At 42.0% G+C, this 25,835-nt stretch overlaps 1 protein-coding gene across 1 annotated transcript in view; it reads left to right on the top strand.

Annotated features, from left to right (window-relative positions):
- Positions 1-272: 272 nt before the first annotated feature.
- The window catches only part of LOC126260858 (sodium-coupled monocarboxylate transporter 1-like), a 95,567-nt gene continuing 70,004 nt past the window's right edge, over positions 273-25,835 (top strand). Inside the window, exons 1-5 of the mRNA XM_049958271.1 lie at positions 273-409; positions 13,065-13,316; positions 16,971-17,130; positions 21,228-21,345; positions 21,669-21,736. Coding sequence (XP_049814228.1) covers positions 13,102-13,316; positions 16,971-17,130; positions 21,228-21,345; positions 21,669-21,736 — 561 coding nt within the window. The 5' untranslated portion in view covers positions 273-409; positions 13,065-13,101. The remainder of the gene's footprint in view (positions 410-13,064; positions 13,317-16,970; positions 17,131-21,227; positions 21,346-21,668; positions 21,737-25,835) is intronic.

Here is a 25,835-nt window from a genome sequence, read left to right as displayed (position 1 = left end):
TATGTTTCGTGAGAGGATGAGGACGTACGCGTGAAAGGACACTTACAGCATCAAAAGAGCTGAGTCGTGTAGCGCAAAGTGGCAAGAGATTACGGAAGACGTGTGAATGACCGCATTTTCGGCATTTCTTTCCTCATACTCGTAGTCGTTGTAGTGGAAAGCTCCTATCGTAAACATCAGCAGCCGGAGCGTGCCGCCGACAGCTCAAGGCTCGCCGAGAGATTATAAAATGCTCCGCACGGGAGTCGCCGTTGCTGCTCAAACAGCCACGGCACAGCCGCCAGGTAGCTCTGCACTTGCACTAGGGACGTGGACCGGCTGAGGAGACGCAGCCGCCGAAATCAACGGTCTTGCTGCACCGCTCTCACCGCCGCCCTGTCAACATTTTCTTTCAAAGTCAGGCACCGAGGTAAGGCCCATTTTGCAAGGCAGCCCGTGGTCAAGTAACCTGTAACACAAATGGTTTTACAAGCAAGGCATTCGCAGGTGTTGAAGGTTGCGATGAATGAAAAGGCCACTGCTAGCCCGTACACTTGTTTTAAATTACCATACGACCTCGTTACGGACGCATATTCAGCTGTAACTTACATATTTAAGGATTGAAATATCATTATAAACCGTACTGCAATTTTTGTACGGTTATAGTTGATTATTTGAAGACTTAAACACCCAGAAATTGTTCCATTAATCCATTATAAGGTGAATCTATACAATAAATAAATAAATAAAACTGGACGAACGAAATCTAGCTCAGAAATTGATAATGAGCTTAATGCAATATCGTCTAAGATTGTTGCCGGGTACATGGAATCGATATCATGCCCATTCACTGCGTATGCCAGTGTCTGTAAGAAAATGGAACTGTACTGTAAGCTAAAACCAACTTTCAAAAATTTATCTAATAGTATAGTTAACGGTGGACATTGTGCGAGACAGTAGTTAGAATTGCCTAGGGAAGAACCAAATGAGGTAACTGAATGTACGAATTCTGACTGATTCATTTTAAGATCTGTTGATGGTAAAGTGTTTCAACAAAAGGAACTGATTGTGCAGGCGGACAACAGTAAAACAGCAGGAGTAATTTCAGAATCTGATGGCATAAGTAAAGCACTAAAATATTTCGAACTGAATAACATAACAAAATGTGGAAAGGATTTTACAGCAAAATAGGTAGAAAATACAAAAAAGAGTTTTTATTGCATCTAAATCTTTTTCTAGCAAATTTCTACAGTGTGTTAAATACGCATCTGAGTGCATCTACATTACGTTGAAGAGTAAACCTCCACAAATCCTACCCGTTACGCCGAATAGTGATCGCAATTTGGGGAGGTGGGCTATGAGACTGAAAGGTCACTTGCCGGCTATTTGGATAATCATTCCTGGCATCCACTTAATTTAACATTAAAATGGGAACCAACTTATTATAAACTGACAGGATTTATCTGCTGCAACTGGGACACGTGTGATGACAATGATGGTAAAAACAATACTCCATTATAGCAACAGAACAGGTTAAAAAAATTATTGCCGAGAATCTACACATTTTCTGCCATTGACCATCAATGAAGGTAAAGGAAGTGTTGGTGTTATTAAAGATCGTTCTAACTTCTCATTATTTTCCATTTGAAAACGAATTTTGTTCGCTAGAGCAATATTTGGCCATTGATCTACTACACGCCTTTATCTTGGCTAACCTTTTCGTGATATAATTTGAACGAGACCTCATGCAAAATTTCCTCAGCATGCTGGTAGGTTACTTCTATCGAACATATATATGGATGATGTGTTAAGTTTCTGTTGGACTTGAAAGGTCAGCTTCAAAAAATAGAGTTTACCTTACAGCAGACAGAGGATAGCACTTCACTATTTTTGGACCTCTTACTGACTTTAAAGAAATGAAAAGAAATCAGTTTTGACAGTTACAGAAAGTCTACAACGACAGACTTGGTTATTCACAATGATTCATGCCACTTATTTATGTGTGAACCAGGTGCACTTCGTGCTGTGCTGAATCGTATGAAATCCCCCTTTCAAAATAGGCCCAAAGTAAAGAATACGCACTCATATACTGTGCTGATTATCAAAATGGGTATAAAGTAGAATTTACTACCAGTAAAGTCCATTCGAACAGGCTTCGGAAAGCCCAATTGTACCGACCTACCGCCGTGTCGTCTTCAGCCTGAATGTGGACATCGAAGGGCACGTGGTCATCACATCGCTCTCCCGACAGTTGTCACTTCCCGCGATTGGAGCCACTACTACTTAATCAAGTAGCTCCTCAACTGGCATCACAAGGGCTGAGTGCAAACTTTATGGCAACAGCACTGGCCAGACCCGGTCAGTCATCCATAGAACTTCCAGCGCAGTCTGACAGCACATAACTTCGCTGATCTGACGAGAACTAGTGTCACCAGTGTAGCAAGGCCGTTCGCTGTTATCAATGAGGGTACATTGGGGATGCTATAACACTTCCACAAGCTAATCAGACAAAGGAAGTGATATTTTTTAGTAGACTAGTAGATACTTGTAGGAATAAATACATCTGGTTAACGTGTGTTGAAAAACAAAATAAATGAATAAATTAATTAATAAATCCGCTGTATTCTTGGCGTAATATAGCAGTTCAAACGGACGATGAAAGTCAAACCGGCAAGTTTGTTAAATATGACTCGCACAGACTTCCAGTTCGCGTTGGGCAGGGGAGCAATGACATGTGCAGTAGGCACCTCATGAAAGAGCCTGTGAGCGAGAGGCAACCAATCTTACAGTTCACTCCCTTCTGCTCCACGCTGGTCCTTGAACTGGTTATGGTTTCAGAGTTTCATTTACAGCTAAATCGCATCCACGTTAAAAGTAGGAAACAGAAGAGAAAATCCTGCCATTGATGTTGTTTTAAATGAATAAAACTTAACGGGTATATTATTGAAATCACATATTTCAATAGATGCATGCATAGACCAGTATTGATAAATTATTGATACGGCAGTTGCCGATACTATGTACACAAGTGGAAAATTTGACTGACATTGCTTCGGAAATTGGAAATTTGTGGTAAGGACTATGGGACCAAACTGCTGAGGTCTTCGGTCCCTAGGCTTACGCACTACTTAATCTAACTTAAATTAACTTACACAGAGGGCAACACATACACACCCGTGCCTGAGGGAGGACTCGAATCTCTGACGAGGGGGCATTATTTCGGAAGCGTCAGTTAATTTAATATATTTACGTCGTTTGAACCTGTCAAAGCTATAATTTATACGTAGCTCCATTCATGAAAATGTTTTTAGAACAGCGCATTGTGTACTATCCTGTCCAGATCAGGTCACTCTACACGCAGTCACATTCCTGCCGCCAGCATTCTTGCAGCTGCTGACAGTGGATATAACTGACAAGGGTTTTACTTGGCCTAAGCACACGATATACAAGCAAGAAGTGTGGATCACGGGTGTACACACCACACAATAATAAGAAAATCGACCATGTCCTTACAGAAGAAGAAGCCCAACCTCCACCCCTCCCTCCCCCCGCACCCATCGACTGCCACCCCCCCCCCCCGGCACACATCCATCCCCACCCACGCACAACCCCAACCCCTGCATACCAAACTGGCGATCCTCTGATTTCCGAGAATGCGTCTCAAAACCTTCCTATCTCCAGGTCTCTTTCACCTGAACACCTTCCCTCATGATTGTTAAACCAAGTATTAGCGATGATTAAATTACACTCTGTGAAAAATTGTAGCAGGCAGCTTACTCTTTCATTCCTTTCCCAGAATCCAAATTCACCTGCTACCGAATTCCGGCATCCCATCGCAATTAAATTTTCGTCTCCGTTAACAACACGAATAATTTCTTTGATCTCCTCATACATTTCTTCAGTCTCTTCATCATTTCCGGAGCTACTTAGCATATAAACATGTACTACGGTGTGGTTCAAATGGCTCTGAGCACTATGGGACTTTACATCTGAGGTCATCAGTCCCCTAGAACTTAGAACTACTTAAACCTAACTAACCTAAGGACATCACACACATCCATGCCCGAGGCAGGATTCGAACCTGTGACCGTAGCGGTCGCGCGGTTCCAGACTGAAGCACGTAGAACCGCTCGGCCAGTCCGGCCGACTACGGTATGGTGTATTGGCTAATGTAGTAAGTTCAATATTCTGTTCACAGTAGTTTACCCGCATTCTTATTTTATTATTCATTATTAAACCTTCGTCTGCGTTAGCCCTATTTCATTTTGTATTTATAATCCTGTATTCATTCAACCAGACGTCAGAAGTCCTGTTCCTCCTGCCACCAGAATTTACTAATTCCAGCTACATCTAACTTTAACCTACCCAATTCCATTTTTAAATTTTCTAACCTCGTGCACGATATCGTAACTTTTATCTTGTAGCTGGGATTCACAGTCATACAAAACTTTTTGAAGGACATCATGTTTACGCCAGTGACTGTTATACGTTTTTATTACACTATTGCAATTTCGGCCTTAGGCCATTATCAAGCAGCCATAATATCAGCACTTCGTAATGGCCTAAGGCCGAAATTGTAATAGTGTAATAAAAAACTGAAACAGTCACTGGCGTTCAAAAATGTATGGAAGTGATTCCGTGACACCTTTTAGACTGACAACTTTAGCTCCTTTCATCATGAATGCCACGACTACCAGATGACGTTCCTTTTACTCACACCAGGCTCTGGTCCAGGGTTCGGTCCTGATCCTGCAAGAGGACGAATACCTAGTTAGTTGCAGTCGTCCTCACACCTCCCTATCACAGATTTAACTTGCTGTCAGTCAGAATTTTAATTTGGCACAGACAATTATGATTTTGATAATATCTACAATAACATATACAATAAGTTTTCACATAACGGTAGTGGTTAGCTTGTGCCTGCTGGTGATTAGATTATCGATTTAGCATTGGGACGGTAGGGAGCTAGCATCTGACAGTGGTAAGGTGCTGAGCATTAAGAAAATAATCCTTTTAACCTATTTATTTATTTTGGAGGCCAAATTTATTATCAATGAGATGAGCAATACTTATCCGACGCAGATGCCATGTTCAATTCAAACAGTTATGAATCATTAATCTCATGGAAACAGCCCAAATAAAAAAACTGGACTTACTCTGTCTATAATGGCAGAGAGAATTTCTTCTTTTAAAACAAACCAAACCAGCTCCTTGAGCTCTATAAACACTGGAAATTCGGCCCAGGCATAGTTACTGGGTCCAACAATAGTTTGGGCTAGTTTGAAATCAATATTACAAACACCACAAAGTGCATAAACCTTAAACATTAAAACAATAAGACTTCCAAGATAAAAGAATATACAACTTCTATACAGGGTTTATATTAAGAAAGTGTGCATTAGCCAACTGACAAGCATAAACAATTATTCACTAGAAGAAATCGAACAAAAATACAGGCACGAAACACATGCGTTAACCAATGAATGATGACTGGCTTAAGCTCAGCCCCTGGTCGCAACGGTTTCTCTATTCATTTCATATTGTAGAACATACACATAAAAATGCATTAAATTTACATAACATGTAAATGGAAAATAGCACGCGGGCCTCCAACCACGACAGGGAAAATGAGGGTAAACAACTGAGTCCGTTTGATCCGCAGATACTTGCTGTTAACAGAGTAGAATTTACATAACAAAATAAATTACTGCGCACAATGGGCATTTTAATATTAACTGACGTAAAACATTAAAGATCCCTAAATCTGGAGTGGACATGCACCAGCAGTGCAGGTGAATGTATATCTTACTAGATCAAAGTAAATGACAGTGAAAAAAAAATGATAATATTCTCTCGGTCTTAAAAATGCGTCTAATGGATTAAAATCCATAAATTTTCGGCCGGGTGCTTTTCGGCCATTGTCAGTTGGTGTCTGTCTTTTGGTTGCTGCTACCACCATCACATGGCGCCCCTGCCTTCTGTGATGTCACTAGTGATCCCTGAAATGTCACATAAGGTAATGTTTTCTTTGCGCGCTCGCTTGAATCTTCCGATGGCCGGGACCCAAGACAAGTTTAGCTACCGGCCGCCGTCTTTATTGAGGGTGTTGTTCTCACAAACGTTTGTCTCGATCGCTACATTTAGAACGATATCCCAAAAAAGTGCTGTGTAGAACACGAGAGATGTTTCCGCCTTCGGTACCTTGAGAAATCAGCGAGACGATCGAGATAAACATCTCAGTAAAGACGGCTGCCTGCTGTTAAGAACGGCCTGGGAACCTGTCATCGGAAGGCTAAAGTGGGCGCGCGACAAAAACATTACCTTATACGCGCTGGAGCGAGCACTAGCGACGTTACAGAAGGCAGTACGGCTGTGTGCGGGCAGTAGCAACAACCAAAAGGCAGTCACCATTTGACAATGGCTGAGGAGCACTCGGCCGAAAGCTTGTGGATTTTAAACCATTTGACTCGGCTGGAAGCTCGAGAAAATTCTATCCGTACATATCCCCACGTATTCGCAGAAAAAAAGAAACCTAAACCTAAACGACAAATCCTTCTAGATCAGGATTAACAGACGATAATTTAAAATAATTTATAGATAATTTAAAGGTACTAAACACAGAAAATACACATCGGTAGTGTAGGTGAAAGCAAGTCTTTCTAAGCCATGTACTTCCAAACAGAGCTAAGTAAAATGGAAGCCCTCTTACAAAGGCATAAATATTTCGGGCTCGTTCTTATTACTGGAGTGCTGATCCACATTAAGGACTCCGACCAAAACAACGGCCAGTATTATAAGATGAATAAGAGTGAGAACATCAGACACAAGAGCCGGCCGGTGTAGCCGAGCGGTTCTAGGCGCTTCAGTTTGGAACTGCGCGACCGCAACGGTCGCAGGTTTGAATCCTGCCTCGGGCATGGATGTGTGTGATGTCCTTAGATTAGTTCTGTGGTGTCACCGCTAGACACCACACTTGCTAGGTGGTAACTTAAATCGGCCGCGGTCCTGTAGTACATGTCGGACCCGCGTGTCGCCACTATGTAATCGCAAACCTAGCGCCACCACATGGCAGGTCACAAGACACGGACTTGACCTCGCCCCAGTTGTACGGACGACATAGCTTGCGACTAGACCTACCAAGTATTCCTCTCATTTGCCGAGAGACAGATTAAATAGCCTTCAGCTAGTCCATCGCTACTACCTAGCAAGGCGCCATGTGTATCATTGCTAATTGCTTACTACTATGCAAGAGATGTATTTCAACAAGAACAAGACTACATTAAAGTTAAGTATATTAAAATCTCTCTTCTTTTCTTTATAGTTTTCATCCAGTCTCCTGTTTCAGAATTTACGCCCGTCTGCGTTAGTTTCGCGTGCACCTATCCACTCATTGTGTCGAGACCTTAGGGAATCGACACAACAAGTTCGGTTTAAGTAGTTCTAAGTTCTAGGGGACTGATGACCTCAGATGTTAAGTCCCATAGTGCTCAGAGCCATTTGAACCATTTTGAACGCAAGAACAAAGGTTTTCATGTTGTGACCCAGACACTTAACCACACACAAGAACTGCTCACTGTTATTCCTGCGCCATGCCTAGTAGTATTAAGGACGGTGTTTGTTTACAGCCACTTCCGCCAGTTAAGTCAGCAGGAAGTAGGTCTAGTCTAACTCTAGATTATGACCCGCTAGGGCGCATGCAGTCTTCAATCACTGGTTTGATGTGGTCCGCCATACATTCCTCTCCTTGTGCTGCGCCTGCGACAACCTCTTCATCTCAGAGTGACACAGGCATCCTCCGTCCTCAATTATTTGCTAGATGTATTCCAATCCATGTGTTCCTCTACAGTTTTACCCTCTATATCTCCCTCTAGTACCATGGAAGTTATTCCCTACTGCCCTAATAGATGTCCTATAATACTGTCCCTTCTTCTTGTTAGTGTTTTTTATATATTTCTTTCCTCTCCGACTCTGCTCAGAACGTCGTCATTCCTTACCTTATCAGTCCACCTAACTTTCAACATTCATCTGTAGCGCTGCATATCAAATTCCTCGATTCTCTTCTATTCGGGTTTTCCCGCAGTCCGTGTTTCAGTACTACACAATGCAGTACTCAAATTGTATATTCTCAGGAATTTCTTCCTCAAATTAAGACCCTATGTCTGATGCAAGTAGACTTCTTTTGGCCAGGAGTGTCCCTTTTGTCAGTGCTAGTTTGCTTTGGGTGTTCTCCTTGCTCCGTCCATCACGAGTTATTTTGCTGCCTACGTAGCAGAACTCCGTAAACTGGCTACTTCGTCAACAGTATCCCGATGTTAAGTTTCTCGCTGTTCTGATTTCTGCTGCTTGTCATTACTTTCGTCATCCTTCGTTTTCTCAGACGAGATCCTGTACCCATTAACTTCTTCATTCCATTCAACAGATCCCGAAGTTCGTCTTCACTTTGACTCACGATAGCAATGTCATCAGTGACTCTTATTATTGATATCGTTTCATCTTGAATTTTAATTTCACTGTTGATTCTTTCTTTTTATTTTCACCACTGCTTCTTCTATGTACAGATTGAACAGTAGGGCGAAAGGCTATCTCCCTGTCTTACACCCTTCTTAATCCGATCACTTAGTTTTTGGTGTTCCATGCCTATTATTATTCCCTCTAGACTAATGTACTCGTACATGTTATAATGTTCAAATGTTCAAATGTGTGTGAAATCTTATGAGACTTAACTGCTGAGGTCATCACTCTCTAAGCTTACACACTAGTTAACCTAAATTATCCTAAGGACAAACACACACACACATGCCCGAGGGAGGACTCGAACCTCCACCGGGACCAACAACACAGTCCATGACTGTAGCGCCTAGACAGCTTGGCTAATCACGCGCGGCTACATGTTATACATTACTCGTCTCTCCCTACCACTTTCCGAAATTTTTCTCAGTATTTCGAATACCTTGCACCATTTTACATCGCCGAAAGCTTTTCCCAGGTCGACAAATCCTGTGATCGGGCCTTGATATTTCTTTAGTCTTGCTTCTATTATCAACTGCAACATAAGAACTGCCTCACTTGTGCCTTTACCTTTCCTAAAGCCAAACTAATCGTCATCTAATATATTGTCAATTTTCTTTTCTATTCTTCTGTATATCATTATTGTCAGCAACATGGATGCATGAACTGGTAAGCTGATTGTGCGGTAATTTTCGCACTTCTCAGCTGTTGCTGCCTTCGGATTTGTGTAAAAGACGTTTTCCGGAAAACTGATGATATATAGCCAGTCTCATACACTCTACAAGCCAACGTGAATAATCGTTTTTTCGCCACTTTACTCAACGATTTTAGAAATTCTGATGCAATTTTATCTGTCCCTTCTGTCCTATTTGCTTTTAAGTCTTCCAAAGTTCTTTAAAATTCTATTTCTAATATTGGATCCCCTATTTCTTCTATATCAACTCCTGCTTCTTTTCCTATCACATCAGACAGGCGTTCTCCCTCAGAGAAGCCTTCAATGTGCTATATTCACCTATCCGCTCTCTCCTCTGCTTTTAGCAATGGAATTTTCATTGCATTCTTAATGTTAACACTCTTGTTTTGACTTTTCTACATGCTGAGTCACTCCTTCCAACAATCATTTCTTTTTCGATTTCTACACATTTTTAATACAGCCATTTCGTCTTAGTTTCCCTGCACTTCCTATTTGTTACACATCATTTTTACATCCAGCAACTGAAGTATTTTTGTGTTATCCATTGTTTCTTCGCTGTTAGCTTTTTTATACCTATGGTTTTCATTCCAGTTTCTGTGATTGGCCCTTTTAGAGATATCCATCCCTGTTCAGCTAAACTGCCTGCTGAGATATTTGTTACCGCACTATCTAACCGTAGAGAACTTCAAGCGTATCTCTTCATTCCTTAGTTCTCCCGTCTCTCACTCCTTCGCACGTGAGTTGGGTATACGCATAAAACCTGCTCGAGGCGCCATGGAAACGGTAACTAGGTAACTAAACACAAAGACGTTCCGGAAGAAAAGGTATCGATATGAATGTGGGCATTACTCAATCATAATATCTAGCGAATTTCATTCCAGATTAATAGCATCTGAAAAGCTTTCATACCTAAATTCAGAAATGCCAGCGTCATGATATTAATTTTTGGAACTATAAACTCTCATAATTTCGATAACATCACAATTTACACAATATAAAACCGAAGTGTGCACTCAGCATTACCAGTATTCCACAAAGTACTATGCGAGCATTAAAATGACAGGAATCCTCGTTCTCTCACTCGTTTTCGCCTATATCTGGAAAATTAATCTTTGCGTAATTTTTTCTCTCATGAAATGCTGTTTCCCTTTCTGACCTTCCCTTTCAAATTTCCTATGGTTCATCGATTCTAGCTGAAGTCTCATGAACCGTGTCGAATATATTGTTGACAGTACGCATGGCCAGCCTGTGAATGAACCCATTTGGATGGAACGTTCAGTGGCCCGGCCGAAAGCACAACTATTTTGCCTGGTGCAGCTAAAATGCATCTACTGTATACCGATATCAAGTTACTCCAGATATGCTGTTTGCTACAGTAGTCTGGTCTGGTTGTGTACAGCAGAATGTTAGTATCCATATTTCTTTTATAATTTTTGCCAAAAAATGTTCAATTAACTGAAAACTAGTTTCCATTTTACGTAAGAATAATGTACTTTTTGGAATTTTATTAGTTTGTTTAAAAACAAATCTTACGAAGGGTGATATACATTCGGTACATACAAGTTAAAACTACTTTTATCTGAAACGCAGTGATAACAGGATGCTAATTTACTTTAACATTCCCTCTTTCATATCTCTCATCACAACATGTCCCTCCTCCCCCTACTTCCTCACGCACTCAGCGTCTCCCACCTCACACAGTCTCCCTCTTCTACCTGCTTTTCACATCCCCTTCCATTTTCATCTACTCTCTTCTATCCATCTATGTATCCCTTCTCTGTCCATATTCTCTTCCTCACTGTCTCTATCCATCGCCTCTTCATTCTCTCTGTCAATCTCCTTCACCACCCATCTCCTGTACCCCATGTCCTCCTCTTCCTGCTGTCAATCTACTCTACTCCTTCTCTCTGTCCAGATCTTCATCCCCCTCTTTTCGCCTAACCTCTCCCACTCTCTCTCCAACTCCTCCTCCCCTATATCTGCCCAATTTCTTCTCACTCTGTCAAAATGCTCTTACCCCTCTCTAACCCCTTCCACCCATATCTTCCTGTCCATCTCCTCTTACTCAGTCTCAGTCTGTCCATCTCATCTTCTCCCTCAGTCCACGTCCTCCTACGGCGCCCACGCCCAATGGGTGTTAGGTGGTTTTTAGCCCCCCCCCCACTCCCACCCCTACCTGTATTTCATCCCAAACTATAATTGTTATGTGCACCAAATTTGTTTGAAATAGATCCAGTGCTTTAGGAGGGGGAGTGGAGCATACGTAGATACGTGTGTCCTCGGAGTCTTTCGCACCGGACGGCCGGGGTGGTCGAGCGGTTATAGGCGCTATAGTCAGGAACCGCGCAACCGCTACGGTCGCAGGTCCGAATCCTGCCGCGGGCATGGATATGTGTGATGTCGTTAGGTTAGTTAGGTTTAAGTAGCTCTAAGTTCTAGGAGACTGATGATCTCAGAAGTTAAGTCCCATAGTGCTCAGAGCCATTTGAACCATTTCTTTCGCACCAGCATGCTGAACACACACACACACACACACACACACACACACACACACACACACACACACACACACACACAAACACACACACATACACACACACACACACACACATCCATTTTAAACACATATGCAAGGTGCCCAACTGAAGAGTCGTTATGCGTCTCAGCAGATGTCTCTGATGTCTCGGAAGCTATTTGCAATTTCGTGTTCGTACTGTGTAGCTGACATCAGTGCAAATATTGCTCATGTCTTTTCATGCGACGTCCAGTGGGGACAGAAAGCGTCTGTTTATTCCTCATCATGAAAAAGAAGATTTTTCAGGTGCTTTTACCACCCTACTCGAAAGAGCTGTCCCAAATGAGTCCTGTACGTCATTCGTTTTACTATTATGTAAGGACGTAAAACGCGAAGAATATCCAGAACTCCAGCAACGACTGAGCAGGCTGCCGCCACGCAGCATCGCTGCTCGTTAGCTGTTGGAGTACTGGATAGTCTTCATGTTTTAATACCCCTGTTAATAACTGTCGGTGAAACTAATATCGCACTACACTAATTTGGAACCGCTCTATCAAATAGGCAATCATACTTCCCCTTTTAAAAAAAACGTTTTGTTCCTAACAGGGAGGTAGCCAACGCTTTCGGTCAACGTTGGGAGTCGCGTGAAAGACGTGATGGGCAGTATATGTCTGCGGTAACTCAAGCTACAAAATGCAGACACTCTTAGAAGGGATATCCCTTACATATATAGTCAAAGGCTAATATTTGATCAAGGAAATATCATTCGTCTAATGTTAGGTCTACGATGCTAATTTAGGTTTACGATACTAAATAATAAAACAAGTTACCGTAATTATACAATTATCTACGACACATAATGATATCAGTTATTTATTGCTAGTAGTATCATATATAATACAGTTTATTCAGCTTTCCAGCTGCCAAAAACTAAACTTTTTGTATTTTTCAGTTTTTTTAAATTTCAGTTTAAAAACTTTATCTCATATTGTGCTTTTATCAGTGATCTTGTTAAACGTTGTAGGAGACATGTTAAGACACGTATTATATTTAATACTGTGTTCCAACTATTAACCTCACATTTTTTGCGTGTTTCTTTCATGATGCAATAAGACTTTATCACGTAATAAAACCTTTTCAGGTAGACTAACAGAGAAAGAGAACTAACTGAAGATAATCTCTAAAATGCTGAAACGTGTATAGATATAAGATAAATAAATTATTGTATCTTGATATAGGGGGCTAGTCTCACTTTTTCTTTGCAGATGCAGAAGGAAGACTGTATCCAAAAGATGATTATTAAACTCAAATGAAGTAGCTGTGGAAGGTAGCTACTACATTTCTCATATACCGTGCTGATCTTTGCAGGTATCTACTACAAGCTCCAGACGTCTGTGACAGCAATATGGCATTCAACGCAAGTGTCGATTCGGAGTTGATGCAACACATGCTGTTCGGATGGGTGGACCACCTTTCGTTCGTACTGATGCTCGCCCTTTCCGCAGCCATCGGTATTTATTTTGGCGTGTTTGGTCGTGCCAAGAATACTGCCCAAGTGGACTACCTGCACGGCGGCAAACGCATGAGGGTATTACCCGTCGCAGTGTCACAAGTATCTAGGTGAGAGACGTTACTATGTATGAGAAATTTATCCCATCCTTTTATATCCCGTCCTCCTGTTGGCAACTGCTATCGTCACCGTTGAAGTCTTCCGGCAACTTCCGCAGTACCGTCTTCGGATCCAGACCAGAAAAATATAGCAGTCAGCTGTGTGAAGACGAAGAAGAGCGACAGCAGAAGCTGGTTCCTTATTTTATGTTTACCACTAATCCTTAGATAAGCTTCCACTGTTCATGTTAATGGAATAAAACACGGGCTGTTCAGAAAATGTCGATACAAACTTCTAGGACTTGTAGAGGGAGTGAGTAGATAATATGAAATTGTGTGCTGGACCCAGACTCGAACTCGAGAGCTTTGCCTTTCGCGGGCATATGCCGTACAGACCGAACTACCCAAGCACGACTCACGACAAGTCATCGCAGCTTTAGTTCCGCCAGTACCTCGCCTCCTACCCTCGAAACTTCGAAGAAGCTCTCCTGCGAAACTTGCAAAACCGGTAGTCCTGTAAGAAAGGATATTGCAGAGACATGGCTTAGCAACAGCCTGAGGAATGGAGCCAGAACGAAACTTCCACTCCGCAGCGAAGTGTGTGCTGATACGCACTTATCATATCAGCACACACTCCGCTGCAGAGTGAGAATTTCACTAAGGACTACATAATATTCCGAGTAGCCTCTCATGTCCGGAAACGTACCGTTCCCCTTCTACGACGGTTTCATTTCGGATGTTTAACTCGTCCACTTCTGCTTGAGGAATTGAATTAGGTGAGGCGCAGTGTAGTTATATGGTAACAATTCGAAAGGAAACATAGCGAAAAATTAATTTATCACTGAAGCACATTTGTATTTGTTAATACTTAAACATTTCGTATTTATTTTATCCCATAACAAAAAAAATCGATAATACTGTATGTACGTAACAGTACTGATGCATCACAACATCAGGTGACCGTCATTCTGTCTACCCTGTAGCATACCAAGACAAGCAACTCTTCCCTTAGCAGAAGTGGAAGCGTTATTCATCTTAATTGAAACGTGAACAGTACGTTTCCGGACATGCCTTCATGTTCAAAATATTATGTACTCACTCTCCCCTAAATGTCCTAAAAGTCTGTAACGGGAACTTCCGATCACCATCTATCATACAGGCTGTAAAGTAAAACACTTTACTAGCACTACTCGTGATTCAGTGAGTACTTCCTCTTATTTTCAGTATTGGGATCATGTACAGATGTGGTTTCATTCTCTTTTTATAAAGCCATTGCTTCAAGATGACCTATTCACGAGGTGCACCTCACTTAGGACCTTCAGAAGTGGAAGTATTATATATACAGGGTGTTACAAAAGTTGCTGCCAAACTTTCAGGAGACATTCAAATGGCTCTGAGCACTATGGGACTCAACTGCTGAGGTCATTAGTCCCCTAGAACTTAGAACTAGTTAAACCTAACTAACCTAAGGACATCACAAACATCCATGCCCGAGGCAGGATTCGAACCTGCGACCGTAGCGGTCTTGCGGTTCCGGACTGCAGCGCCTTTAACCGCACGGCCACTTCGGCCGGCTCAGGAGACATTCCTCACACACAAAGAAAGAAAATATGTTATGTGGACATGTGTCCGGAAACGCTTACTTTACATGTTAGAGCTCATTTTATTACTTCTCTTCAAATCACATTGATCATGGAATGGAAACACACAGCAACAGAACGTACCAGCGTGTCTTCAAACACTTTGTTAGAGGACATGTTCAAAATGTCCTCCGTTAGCGAGGATACATGCATCCACCTTCCGTCGCATGGAATCCCTGATGCGCTGATGCACGAAGAGTCTCTACATTTGGTACCTGGGTTGCGTAGACAAGAGCTTTCAAATGCCCCCATAAATGAAAGTCAAGAGGGTTGAGGTCAGGAGAGCGTGGAGGCCATCGAATTGGTCCACCTCTACCAATCCATCGGTCACCGAATCTGTTGTTGGGAAGCGTATGAACACTTCGACTGAAATGTGCAGGAACTCCATCGTGCATGAACCACAAATGGTTCAAATGGCTCTGAGCACTATAGGACTCAACTGTTGTGGTCATCAGTCCCCTAGAACTTAGAACTACTTAAACCTAACTAACCTAAGGACATCACACACAGCCATGCCCGAGGCAGGATTCGAACCTGCGACCGTAGCAGTCGCATGAACCACATGTTGTGTCGTACTTGTAAAGGCACATGTTCTAGCAGCCCAGGTACAGTATCCCGTATGAAATCATGATAACGTGCTCCATTGAGCGTAGGTGGAAGAACATGGGGCCCAACCAAGACATCACCAACAATGCCTGCCCAAACGTTCACAGAAAATCTGTGTTGATGACGTGATTGCACAATTGCGTGCGGATTCTCGTCAGCCCAAACATGTTGATTGTGAAAATTTACAATTTGATCACGTTGGAATGAAGCCTCATCCGTAAAGAGAACATTTGCTCTGAAATGAGGATTGACACATTGTCGGATGAACCATTCGCAGAAGTGTACCCGTGGAGGCCAATCAGCTGCTGATAGTGCCTGCACACACTGTACATGGTATGGAAACAACTGGTTCTCCCGTAGCACTCTCCATACAGTGATGTGGTCAACGTTACCTTGTACAGCAGCAACTTCTCTGACGCTGACAATAGGGTTATCGTCAACTGCACGAAGAAATGCCTCGTCCACTGCAGGTGTCCTCGTCGTTCTAGGTCTTCCCCAGTCGCGAGTCATAGGCTGGAATGTTCCGTGCTCCCTAAGACGCCAATCAATTGCTTCGAACGTCTTCCTGTCGGACACCTTCGTTCTGGAAATCTATCTGGATACAAACGTACCGCGCCACGGGTATTGCCCCGTGCTAATCCATACATCAAATGGGCATCTGCCATCTCCGCATTTGTAAACATTGCACTGACTGCAAAACCACGTTCGTGATGAACACTAATCTGTTGATGCTACGTACCGATGTGCTTGATGCTAGTACTGTAGAGCAATGAGTCAGCCGGCCGCGGTGGTCTCGCGGTTCTAGGCGCGCAGTCCGGAACCGTGCGACTGCTACGGTCGCAGGGTCAAATCCTGCCTCGGGCATGGATGTGTATGATGTCCTTACGTTAGCTAGGTTTAAGTAGTTCTAAGTTCTAAGGGACTGATGACCACAGCAGTTGAGTCCCATAGTACTCAGAGCCATTTTGAAGCAATGAGTCGCATGTCAACACAACATTACCTTCCTTCAATTGGGCCAACTGGCGGTGAGTCGAGGAAGTACAGTACATACCGACGAAACTAAAATGAGTTCTAACATGGAAATTAAGCGTTTCCGGACACATGTCCACATAACATCTTTTCTTTATTTGTGTGTGAGGAATGTTTCCTGAAAGTTTGGCCTTACCCTTTTGTAACACTCTGTATATATTTTTTGTTAATATGTATTACGTATTTTTACTTTATGTCACATTTTGCATCCTTGAGTGCCTCTTCATTATACATGTATGTCTCACCTTATCTCCTAATTAATTATTAGTGTATGGGCCTGTAAACTTTGAAACTTAGGTTCTTATTGTGTGCATAACATACCGATACGTTGGAAATCACTCTCACATTTATGATCTTTTTTCTTTCACGCATGTAAACCTGCGATTCACAGTCATATCTCTGGAATCACGCTGATGGGAGTGCCTGCAGAAGTATACCTATACGGCAGCGTCTACGGATGGGTTTGCTTATCAGTCATCATTTTCGCACTCATCACCAACTACGTGTTCCTTCCTGTTTTCTTCGATTTGCAGCTCACATCAACTTATGAGGTGAATTCCAAAACAACTGTAGTCGTATCAGGATTTAATTTATAATTGGACAAAATGAAAATTGCTATAAATAACCGGATCTTACCGTCTGTTGCCTTTACCGTCTGCAAATTACGCCTATGGTATTGTTGAAAGCAACTAGCATAAGCAACATACTTGCTCATTTGCTTTAGAATTCCATAGTACCCATACCAGTCACAACAAGAACGATATAAAGCGATGATGCAAGTACTTTTTGACAGTGCCTTGGTTAAAAATTATCAATTTTGTACTAGTTCGTGGTGACCTAGATTAACGTGGAACGCTATCTTAAGCTATTTAATTAATGTATCTTAATGATGTAATCAAGTACATCTTTAGTAAAGAATGGGACTGAACATTCGTCAGAGTCTGTTTTTATTATCCGTTGATTGTATGTCTTTGGTGAAAAGATTTTTAAAGTGTTAAAATTTTTATTACCATTATCACAGGCACCAGTATACAGCATTTATGAAAGCAGCTACAAGTGATTTAACGATAGAAACTGAGGAGTAAAACATTATTTTATCATGTTATAAAAATAACTATAGAAAATTAGGAAGTTTCTTTGAAAAGTAAATTGGATTTCGATTTAAATCGCCTATATCACTAGAACTTCTCAGGACCGCTTTGCCTAGATATGTTCTCTTGGACGTTCACTAAGTAATGCAACAATTAAATTTTCTCCGCCAACACCGTGGAATATTCCCGCTTCATGCCCTACAGTTCCATGAAGCTGCGAATGGTGGTGGCGCTATCTAAAGCCCTCAAAATGGCCTCTGTAAAGGACGTGCGTTCCAAGCAGTGAGCTGTCATTGAGTTTCTTTTGGCGGAAAAACGGAGCATTGCAGGTATTCATGAGCACTGTGAGTCGTTGGTCGAGGCGTCTGCCATCATCGCAAGGTGGCTCAAACCTGTGCGATCTCCCGTGTGCCGGCCGGGTGCATACAGCTGTGACAATTGAATTATTTTGAAGTGCGGACACTCTCATTCGTGGTGATCGACGGCTCTGAATGAAACACGTCACTGCTCATCTGAACGTCTCTGTCGGTAGAGCTGACACTCGCCCACCAGTTGGGGACTCAAAAGGGTGTGTCCACTGCGTTGCTCGACGCCTAACAGAAGAACATAAAGAGCAACGAAGGGCCATCTGGGCGGAATTGCTTGTGCCGTACGAGGCTTACAGTGAAAATTTTGTGTCGAAATCTTTACATCCGATGAAACATGGGTTCATCTCTTCTGCCGCGTCGAAATAGACGCCAAATCCCAAAGACTGGCGATCTTTTACAGAAGCACGAAATTTAGAGCGGACTTCGACGCGAGATCCTTATAACAGTTTCCACAACGAAACTCTGTCACGAAACCTGACAGAAAATCCAAAGAGATTCTGGTCGTATGTGAAGTATGTTAGCGGCAAAAAACAATCAATGCCTTCTCTGCGCGATAGCAATTGAGATACTACCGAAGACAGTGCTGCCAAAGCAGAGTTACTAAACACAGCCTTCTGAAATGCCTTCACAAAAGAAGACGAAGTAAATATTCCAGAATTGGAATCGAGAACAGCTGCCAACATGAGTAACGCAGAAGTAAATATTCTGGGAATAGTGAAGCAACTTAAATCACTTAATAACATCAATTCTTCTGGTCCAGACTGTATACCAGTTAGGTTCCTTTCGAAGCATGCTGATATATTAGCTCCATACTTAAGAATCATGTAGAACCGTTCGCTCAGCCAAAGATCCGTACCCAAAGACTGGAAAGTTGCACAGGTCACACCATTATTCAAGAAAGGTTGTAAGAGTAATCCACTAAATTACAGGACCATACCATTAACGTCGATATGCAGTAGGATTTTGGAACATATATTGTGTTTAAAAATTATGAATTACGCCGAATAAAACGGTCTGTTGACACACAATCAACATGAATTTAGAAAACATCGTTCTTTTGGAACACAACTATCTCTTTACTAACATGAAGTGCTCAGTGCTACTGATAAGGGATTTGAAATTGATTCCGTATTTCTGGATTTCCGCAAGGCTTTTCACAACTTACGACACAAGCGGCTTGTAGTGAAAGTCCCTGCTTATGGAATATCGTATCAGTTACGTGACTGGATTCTTGATTTCCTGTCACAGAGATCACAGTTCATTGTAATTGACGGAAAGCCGTCGATAAAAACGGAAGTGATTTGTGGCGTCCTCCAAGGTGGTATTACAGGCCCTTTGCTGTTCCTTATCTACATAAACCGTATGGGAGACAATCTGGACAGCCGTTTTACGTTGTTTGCAGATGACGCTGTCGTTTATCAACTAACCGTCAGAATACCAATACAAATTGCAAAAAGATTTAGAAAAGATGTCTGTATGGTGCGAAAATTGGCAGTTAACCCTAAATAACGAAAGGTGTGAGGTCATCCACATGGGTGTTGAAAGAGATCCGTTAAACTTCGGTTACACGATAAATCAGTCAAACCTAAAGGCCGTAAATTCAACTAAATACCTAGCAATTAGAATTATGAATAACTTAAATGGGAAGGAACACATAGAAAATGTTGTGGGAAGGCTAACCAAAGACTACGTTTTATTGGCAAGACACCTAGAAAATGTAACAGATCTACTAAGGAGACTGGCTACAATACGCTTGTCCGTCCACTTTTAGAATACTGCTGCGTGGTGTGGGATCCTTACCACATAGGGCTGACGGAGTACATCGAAAAAGTTCAAAGAAGGGCAGCACATTTTGTATTATCGCGAAATATGGGAGAGAGTGTCACAGAAATGATGCAGGATTTAGGCTGGACATCAATAAAAGAAAGGTGTTTTTCGATGCGACGGAATCTTCTCACGATATTCCAATCACCAACTATCTCCTCCGAATGCGAAAGTATTTTGTTGATACCGATCTACATAGGGAGAAACGATCACCACGATAAAATAAGGGAAATGAGAGTTCGCACGGAAAGATATAGTTGTTCGTTCTTTCCGCGCGCTATAAGAGACTGGAATAGTAGAGAATTCTGAAGGTTCGATAAATGTTATTTGCAAAGTATCTATGTAGATGTAGATGAATCGGAAACAAACGGCAATCAATGAAGTGGTGCAACACCACCTCTCCTCCGAAGAACAAAAAGAGCCCTCAGGCGTTAAAGTCACGGTGATGGTCCTCTAGGACACTGAAGGGACTATTCTCTTGGATGTCCTCCCTCATGGTGCAACGAAGGCCTCTGATGTGTATTGCGCTGCCCTCGGGAAATTGAAGAAATGGCTTCAGCGTGTTCGTCGCCACAAAAATCCAAACGAACTTCTCCGTGACAACGCAAGGCCTTACACAACTCTGTTCACGCGAGAGGAGCCCACATAACTTCAATTGGCTGTTGTTCCTCATCCACTCTACAGCCAGGAGCTCGCACATTCCGTTTGATTGGCTCAATGAAGACTACACCCCGCTGGGAGCACTTCGTGAATGATGTGGAGGTCATGGATGCAGCAAGAAGTTAGCTCCGACGTCGAGCAGTACAGAGGTACCACTGAGTACGTTGAAGCCCTCCTAGTATGGTTGCGTTGAGGCCATGGCACTGCACAGAGAGTATGTTGAAAAATAGGGTTTTGTAGCAAAAATAGTGGGGAAGATAGCCAACATGCTTACAGAAAAAAAATCTATTGCATTACTTATCGAACGCCACTGGGACTTTCGAAACGCAGCTAGCTAAATCACTGGTGCCCTCTGAGGCCTTTAATATCGCTTGTCATATGCCAGTTCTCTAAGTAGTGCCAGGCTGAGGTCATAACTCTAATCCAGAAACTCAACAGATAAGCAGTTACGCACGAGTATACGTAAAATATGTGGGTACAGTTTGCAGACACATGGGAATACTTTCCGTTTTTGGAATTGACTATTCATAGGCACAAATTAAAAAAAAAAAATTTAGAAGGTCGCAACAAATGAATCAGCAGTAACCCCCCGACACAGGTGGAACAAATGTTGAAAGAAAAGAAATTGAAAGTAGACGAATAATAACAGCAAACGCTTGCAATAGCAAGGCCCGACTTACAGAGGAACGTGTGCTTCTGTTGCAGTACTTGGAGCGCCGCTTCAGCCGTACGATTCGCTTATTTGCATCTGGATTCTTCACGCTCAACCTGGTGCTTCACATGCCTTTGTTCGTGTACATGCCTGCTATCGCACTAAGCCAAGGTTGGTTTTAACACTGAAGCTAACGACAATGTTTAGTAGTAAAACATCGATCTGTGTTGGCAAAAACACGTACAGCAACAGTTTATTTCAGAAAATGTAGCACTGTCTCAGCACAAAGCAGCTACCTTAAGTATGTTGTAACGTGTGAGATATATTTTGTTGCTCGGCAGGCTAGTTTCTTGTTATATGAATAAAACAAGGTATTAAACGGCACAGTGAAATCACTTGTTACTATTGAACGCGTACTGCGTGCATTTCAGACTAGACAGTAGTAGAACTGTCCACTGCCACTGCCATATTAATCGAATCTTGTTCTTTCACAGTGTCTGGGATCAGTGTACACTGGATCACTCCTCTGGTATGCATCGTCTGCATTTTCTACACTATGCTGGTAAGTGAGTAACGCACGGTGACCTTAAGCCTTATACATTAGTAGTAAAACCTGACATTGTGGTGGAGAAGTCGGCGGTCTTGATTGTTGTTGTTGTTGTGGTCTTCAGTCCTGAGACTGGTTTGATGCAGCTCTCCATGCTACTCTATCCTGTGCAAGCTTCTTCACCTCCCAGTACTTACTGCAACCTACATCCTTCTGAATCTGCTTAGTGTATTCATCTCTTGGTCTCCCTCTACGATTTTTACCCTCCACGCTGCCCTCCAATGCTAAATTTGTGATCCCTTGATGCCTCAAAACATGTCCTACCAAACGATCCCTTCTTCTAGTCAAGTTGTGCCATAAACTTCTCTTCTCCCCAATCCTATTCAATACCTCCTCATTAGTTACGTGATCTACCCACCTTATCTTCAGCGTTCTTCTGTAGCACCACATTTCGAAAGCTCCTATTCTCTTCTTGTCCAAACTGGTTATCGTCCATGTTTCACTTCCATACATGGCTACACTCCATACAAATGCTTTCAGAAACGACTTCCTGACATTTAAATCTATACTCGATGTTAACAAATTTCTCTTCTTCAGAAACGATTTCTTTAAAAAAATTAATGTAAAATCTTTTTACGCATGGACCGCAATTTTCAGTAAATAATTACAACACGTTGACTTGTTGCTGTTGTTTTCTATAACCATCTTGAGGTCGTTCAAAGTATAAAAAACAGTGCACAAACAATGAGAAACTTCGCCAGTAACCTTAGTCTTGCAGTGAAATGCATTTGTATTGTACGCCAGCAGGATTATGACAAATATGCAGTTGAAAATGTCATTATGAACGAGCCAGTTTGTATACCATAATCTCGCATGATGACGGGAATAAAGAAGGAACATTGCCAGTTAAATTAGTAAAACTTGCATCACCTACCAGCGATTTTCAGTCATGTAACGGTAAAACAATTTTCAAGCCTGGCTTACAAACTAATGCTCCTGCATGGCGTATAAAATAGTTAGCTTTATTAAATGTACACAAGTCGAAGATTAAAAGTAATTTGCCACATATCCACCGTGCCTGACCAGGTACTTCAAAAGTAAGTTGTAGAAAGCAACCGAAACTAATCACTGATAACTGCGGTCTAGGCATAAAAACTTTTTACATTAAGATATCCATTTTTAATTTAAAAAAATAAATATTAATAATGAATCGGCAGTAATCATGTTTCACTGATTTTCAAAATGAATTTCGGGGATCGTGGAACTTCGTTCAGGAGTGTGAATTAGTGGGATCTACACTGTGATATCTATTTGTTTGCATCCTGTACAAATTTAATACCTAAACGAAGAATATACAAATAATCCAGTAATGCCTGTCATTAATCTTTCAAGAACTAGAAACAAATTATTGGAACAGTAACAAGTAATTTCTGACCTAAGCATTGCAATGAAATATAGGATGATAAGTACAAATCGAAAACTGGTTATGACATATTATTAGGTCTCGAAATGTATACTGCAGTCAGATATTAAATTTCTGCAAATATTTTGAGAAATGAGGGTCACAGATGAAACGGACTTCGGATTACAAACTGTGTCTAAGATTATCACCATGAATTTAAAACGCTATACAGTTAGCGCTATTGGTATCTTGAGAGTCAGGGATGAGTAGCTCTTATAGCGTGTAAGTAATCAACTTGTTGTTAAATTGGGGAACCTACTTAAGTATAACCAATTGTAATTCGTTTCGAACACAACCAAACAGCTCGTGCACTACTTCAGTTTCGCAAAGAGAGATTCAGTTGGCAACATTATACTAGCCTCAACGAATCTTGCCTTCATCGTACGACATCGCTCCTGATAATATCGGCATTGTAGTACGGGTATGTTATGCACATTACAGTTTTAGTCTATTCTACATAATTTATGTCAATGTTTATATCACCAGTGCTGAACTACATTCCAAGTGGAACACATGTAGCAATAATTTAGAAAGTAAAAATTTTTCCCCTTAGTCCTACAAGCTTGGAATTTTATGTGCGAAACAGCTATGAAAAGTGAGCTAAAAGCGTTGTTTACAAACAGCAAGTTTTATCGTTCAAATGGTTCAAATGGTTCTGAGCACTATGGGACTCAACTGCTGAGGTCATTAGTCCCCTAGAACTTAGAACTAGTTAAACCTAACTAACCTAATGACATCACAAACATCCATGCCCGAGGCAGGATTCGAACCTGCGACCGTAGCGGTCTCGCGGTTCCAGGCTGCAGCGCCTTTAACCGCACGGCCACTTCGGCCGGCAGTTTTATCGTGTTGTAACAACTTTACTACAATTTTAGTATTACCACAATTTCAGTTAATATGTTCGCCATATACGAGTAGCAGTGGTTGCTGTATAGTATCTGAATGTCTGAGAAAATATAATTGCGTAGGCTTCCGCGGCCAGAGTCAGTCCACATAAAAGTTTTCTGGGTTTGATATCGCGTCATAATATAAAAACTACTGTTGCTGGAGAAAAACCAACGTTTCGGCCACGATTATTGTGGCCTTCTTCTGGGTCTAATGGTGCGTTCTAGCTATGCAGTGTCCTTTATATTTTGTTGTTAGTGTTCACTGCGCATGCCATTACGTCATAATTTTGAAAAGGTAGTTAGTTTCGTTGGTCACTTAAGGAAGAAGGAGAGGGAACTTTATTTTTAATAGGTTATTGCGGTGGAGGGAGAACTTGACCTCTGTTGTCTATTGGCTCTTGTGTTATGTACCACGATTGGTGGTCACCGTCGAATGAGAAGTCGGCTGCTGTTTAGCAACTGCTGGACGTCGGCCGCGCAGCGGCAGTTACTCGCCGGTAGTGCTCGTGCCTCGTGTTGACAGTGCGGTGTGTTGGGCTCTGATTGCTGTCAGCCAAGATGGAGCAAGCCTGAGTCTATCCTCCCTGTTCATGTTCTTAGGGTGTTTAAGTATTACGATAGCCTCACTGATTTTGCGTCTCGTCACAATTGGATGCTTGGCGTTATTAACATCTTGTAGTAACATCGGTAGAACATTACGTAGGAAATCAGCATACATTGCACCATTTAGATTGCAATCGATAAAATGGGCACCAATTATCGTTCCTCCCATAATACCGCACCATACATTAACCCGCCAAGTTTGCTGATGTTCCACTTGTCGCAGCCAATGTGGATTTTCCGTTGCCCAATAGTGCATATTATGCCTGTTTGCGATACCGCTGTTGGTGAATGATGCTCCGCCGCTAAATAGAACGCGTGCAACAAATCTGTCATCGTCCAGGAATTTCTCTTGTGCCCAGTGGCATAAATGTACACGACGTTCAAAGTCGTCGCCATGCAATTCCTGGTGCATAGAAATATAGTACAGGTGCAATCGATGTTGATGTAGCATTCTCAACACCAACGTTTTTGAGATTCCCGATTCTCGCGCAATTTGTCTGCTACTGATGTGCAGATTAGCCGCGACAGCAGCTAAAACACCTACTTGGGCATCATATTTTGTTGCAGGTCGTAGTTGACGTTTCACATGTGGCTGAACACTTCCTGTTTCCTTAAATAACGTAACTATCCGTCGAACGGTCCGGACACTTGGATGATGTCGTCCAGGATACCGAGCAGCATACATAGCACACGCCCGTTGGGCAACTTAATCGCAGTAGCCATACATCAACACGATAGCGACCTTTTCCGCAATTGGTAAACGCTCCATTTTAACATGGGTAATGTATCACGAAGTAAATACCGTTCGCACCGTTTGTGACTATTACAGCGCCATCCATCACAAAGCGATAAAAGTGGTCCAACTAAAACATTCATATTTATTTATGAATTACACGAATATGTAATTAAAAATGGGGGTTCCTGTTTAAAAAAACGCAGTTGATATCCGTTGGACCTATGGCAGCACCATCTAGCGGGCCAACCATAGCGCCATCTGGTTCCCCCTGCAAGCTAGACAAGTTTCATTCTCTGTAGTTTTTTCGTTTGATACTTATCTCGTGAGATATTCGGCCAGTCACTATCAATGGACCACCCTGTAGACACTTTAGAAGTGGTGTTTATCAATGTGTTAAAACGGACAAAACACTGAAGAATGATAACA

Source organism: Schistocerca nitens, chromosome 5 (genome assembly GCF_023898315.1).
Source record: "Schistocerca nitens isolate TAMUIC-IGC-003100 chromosome 5, iqSchNite1.1, whole genome shotgun sequence".
NCBI lineage: Eukaryota > Metazoa > Arthropoda > Insecta > Orthoptera > Acrididae > Schistocerca > Schistocerca nitens.
Note: the sequence above shows the minus strand (reverse complement) of the source record. Positions and strands in the feature narration are given on the sequence as shown.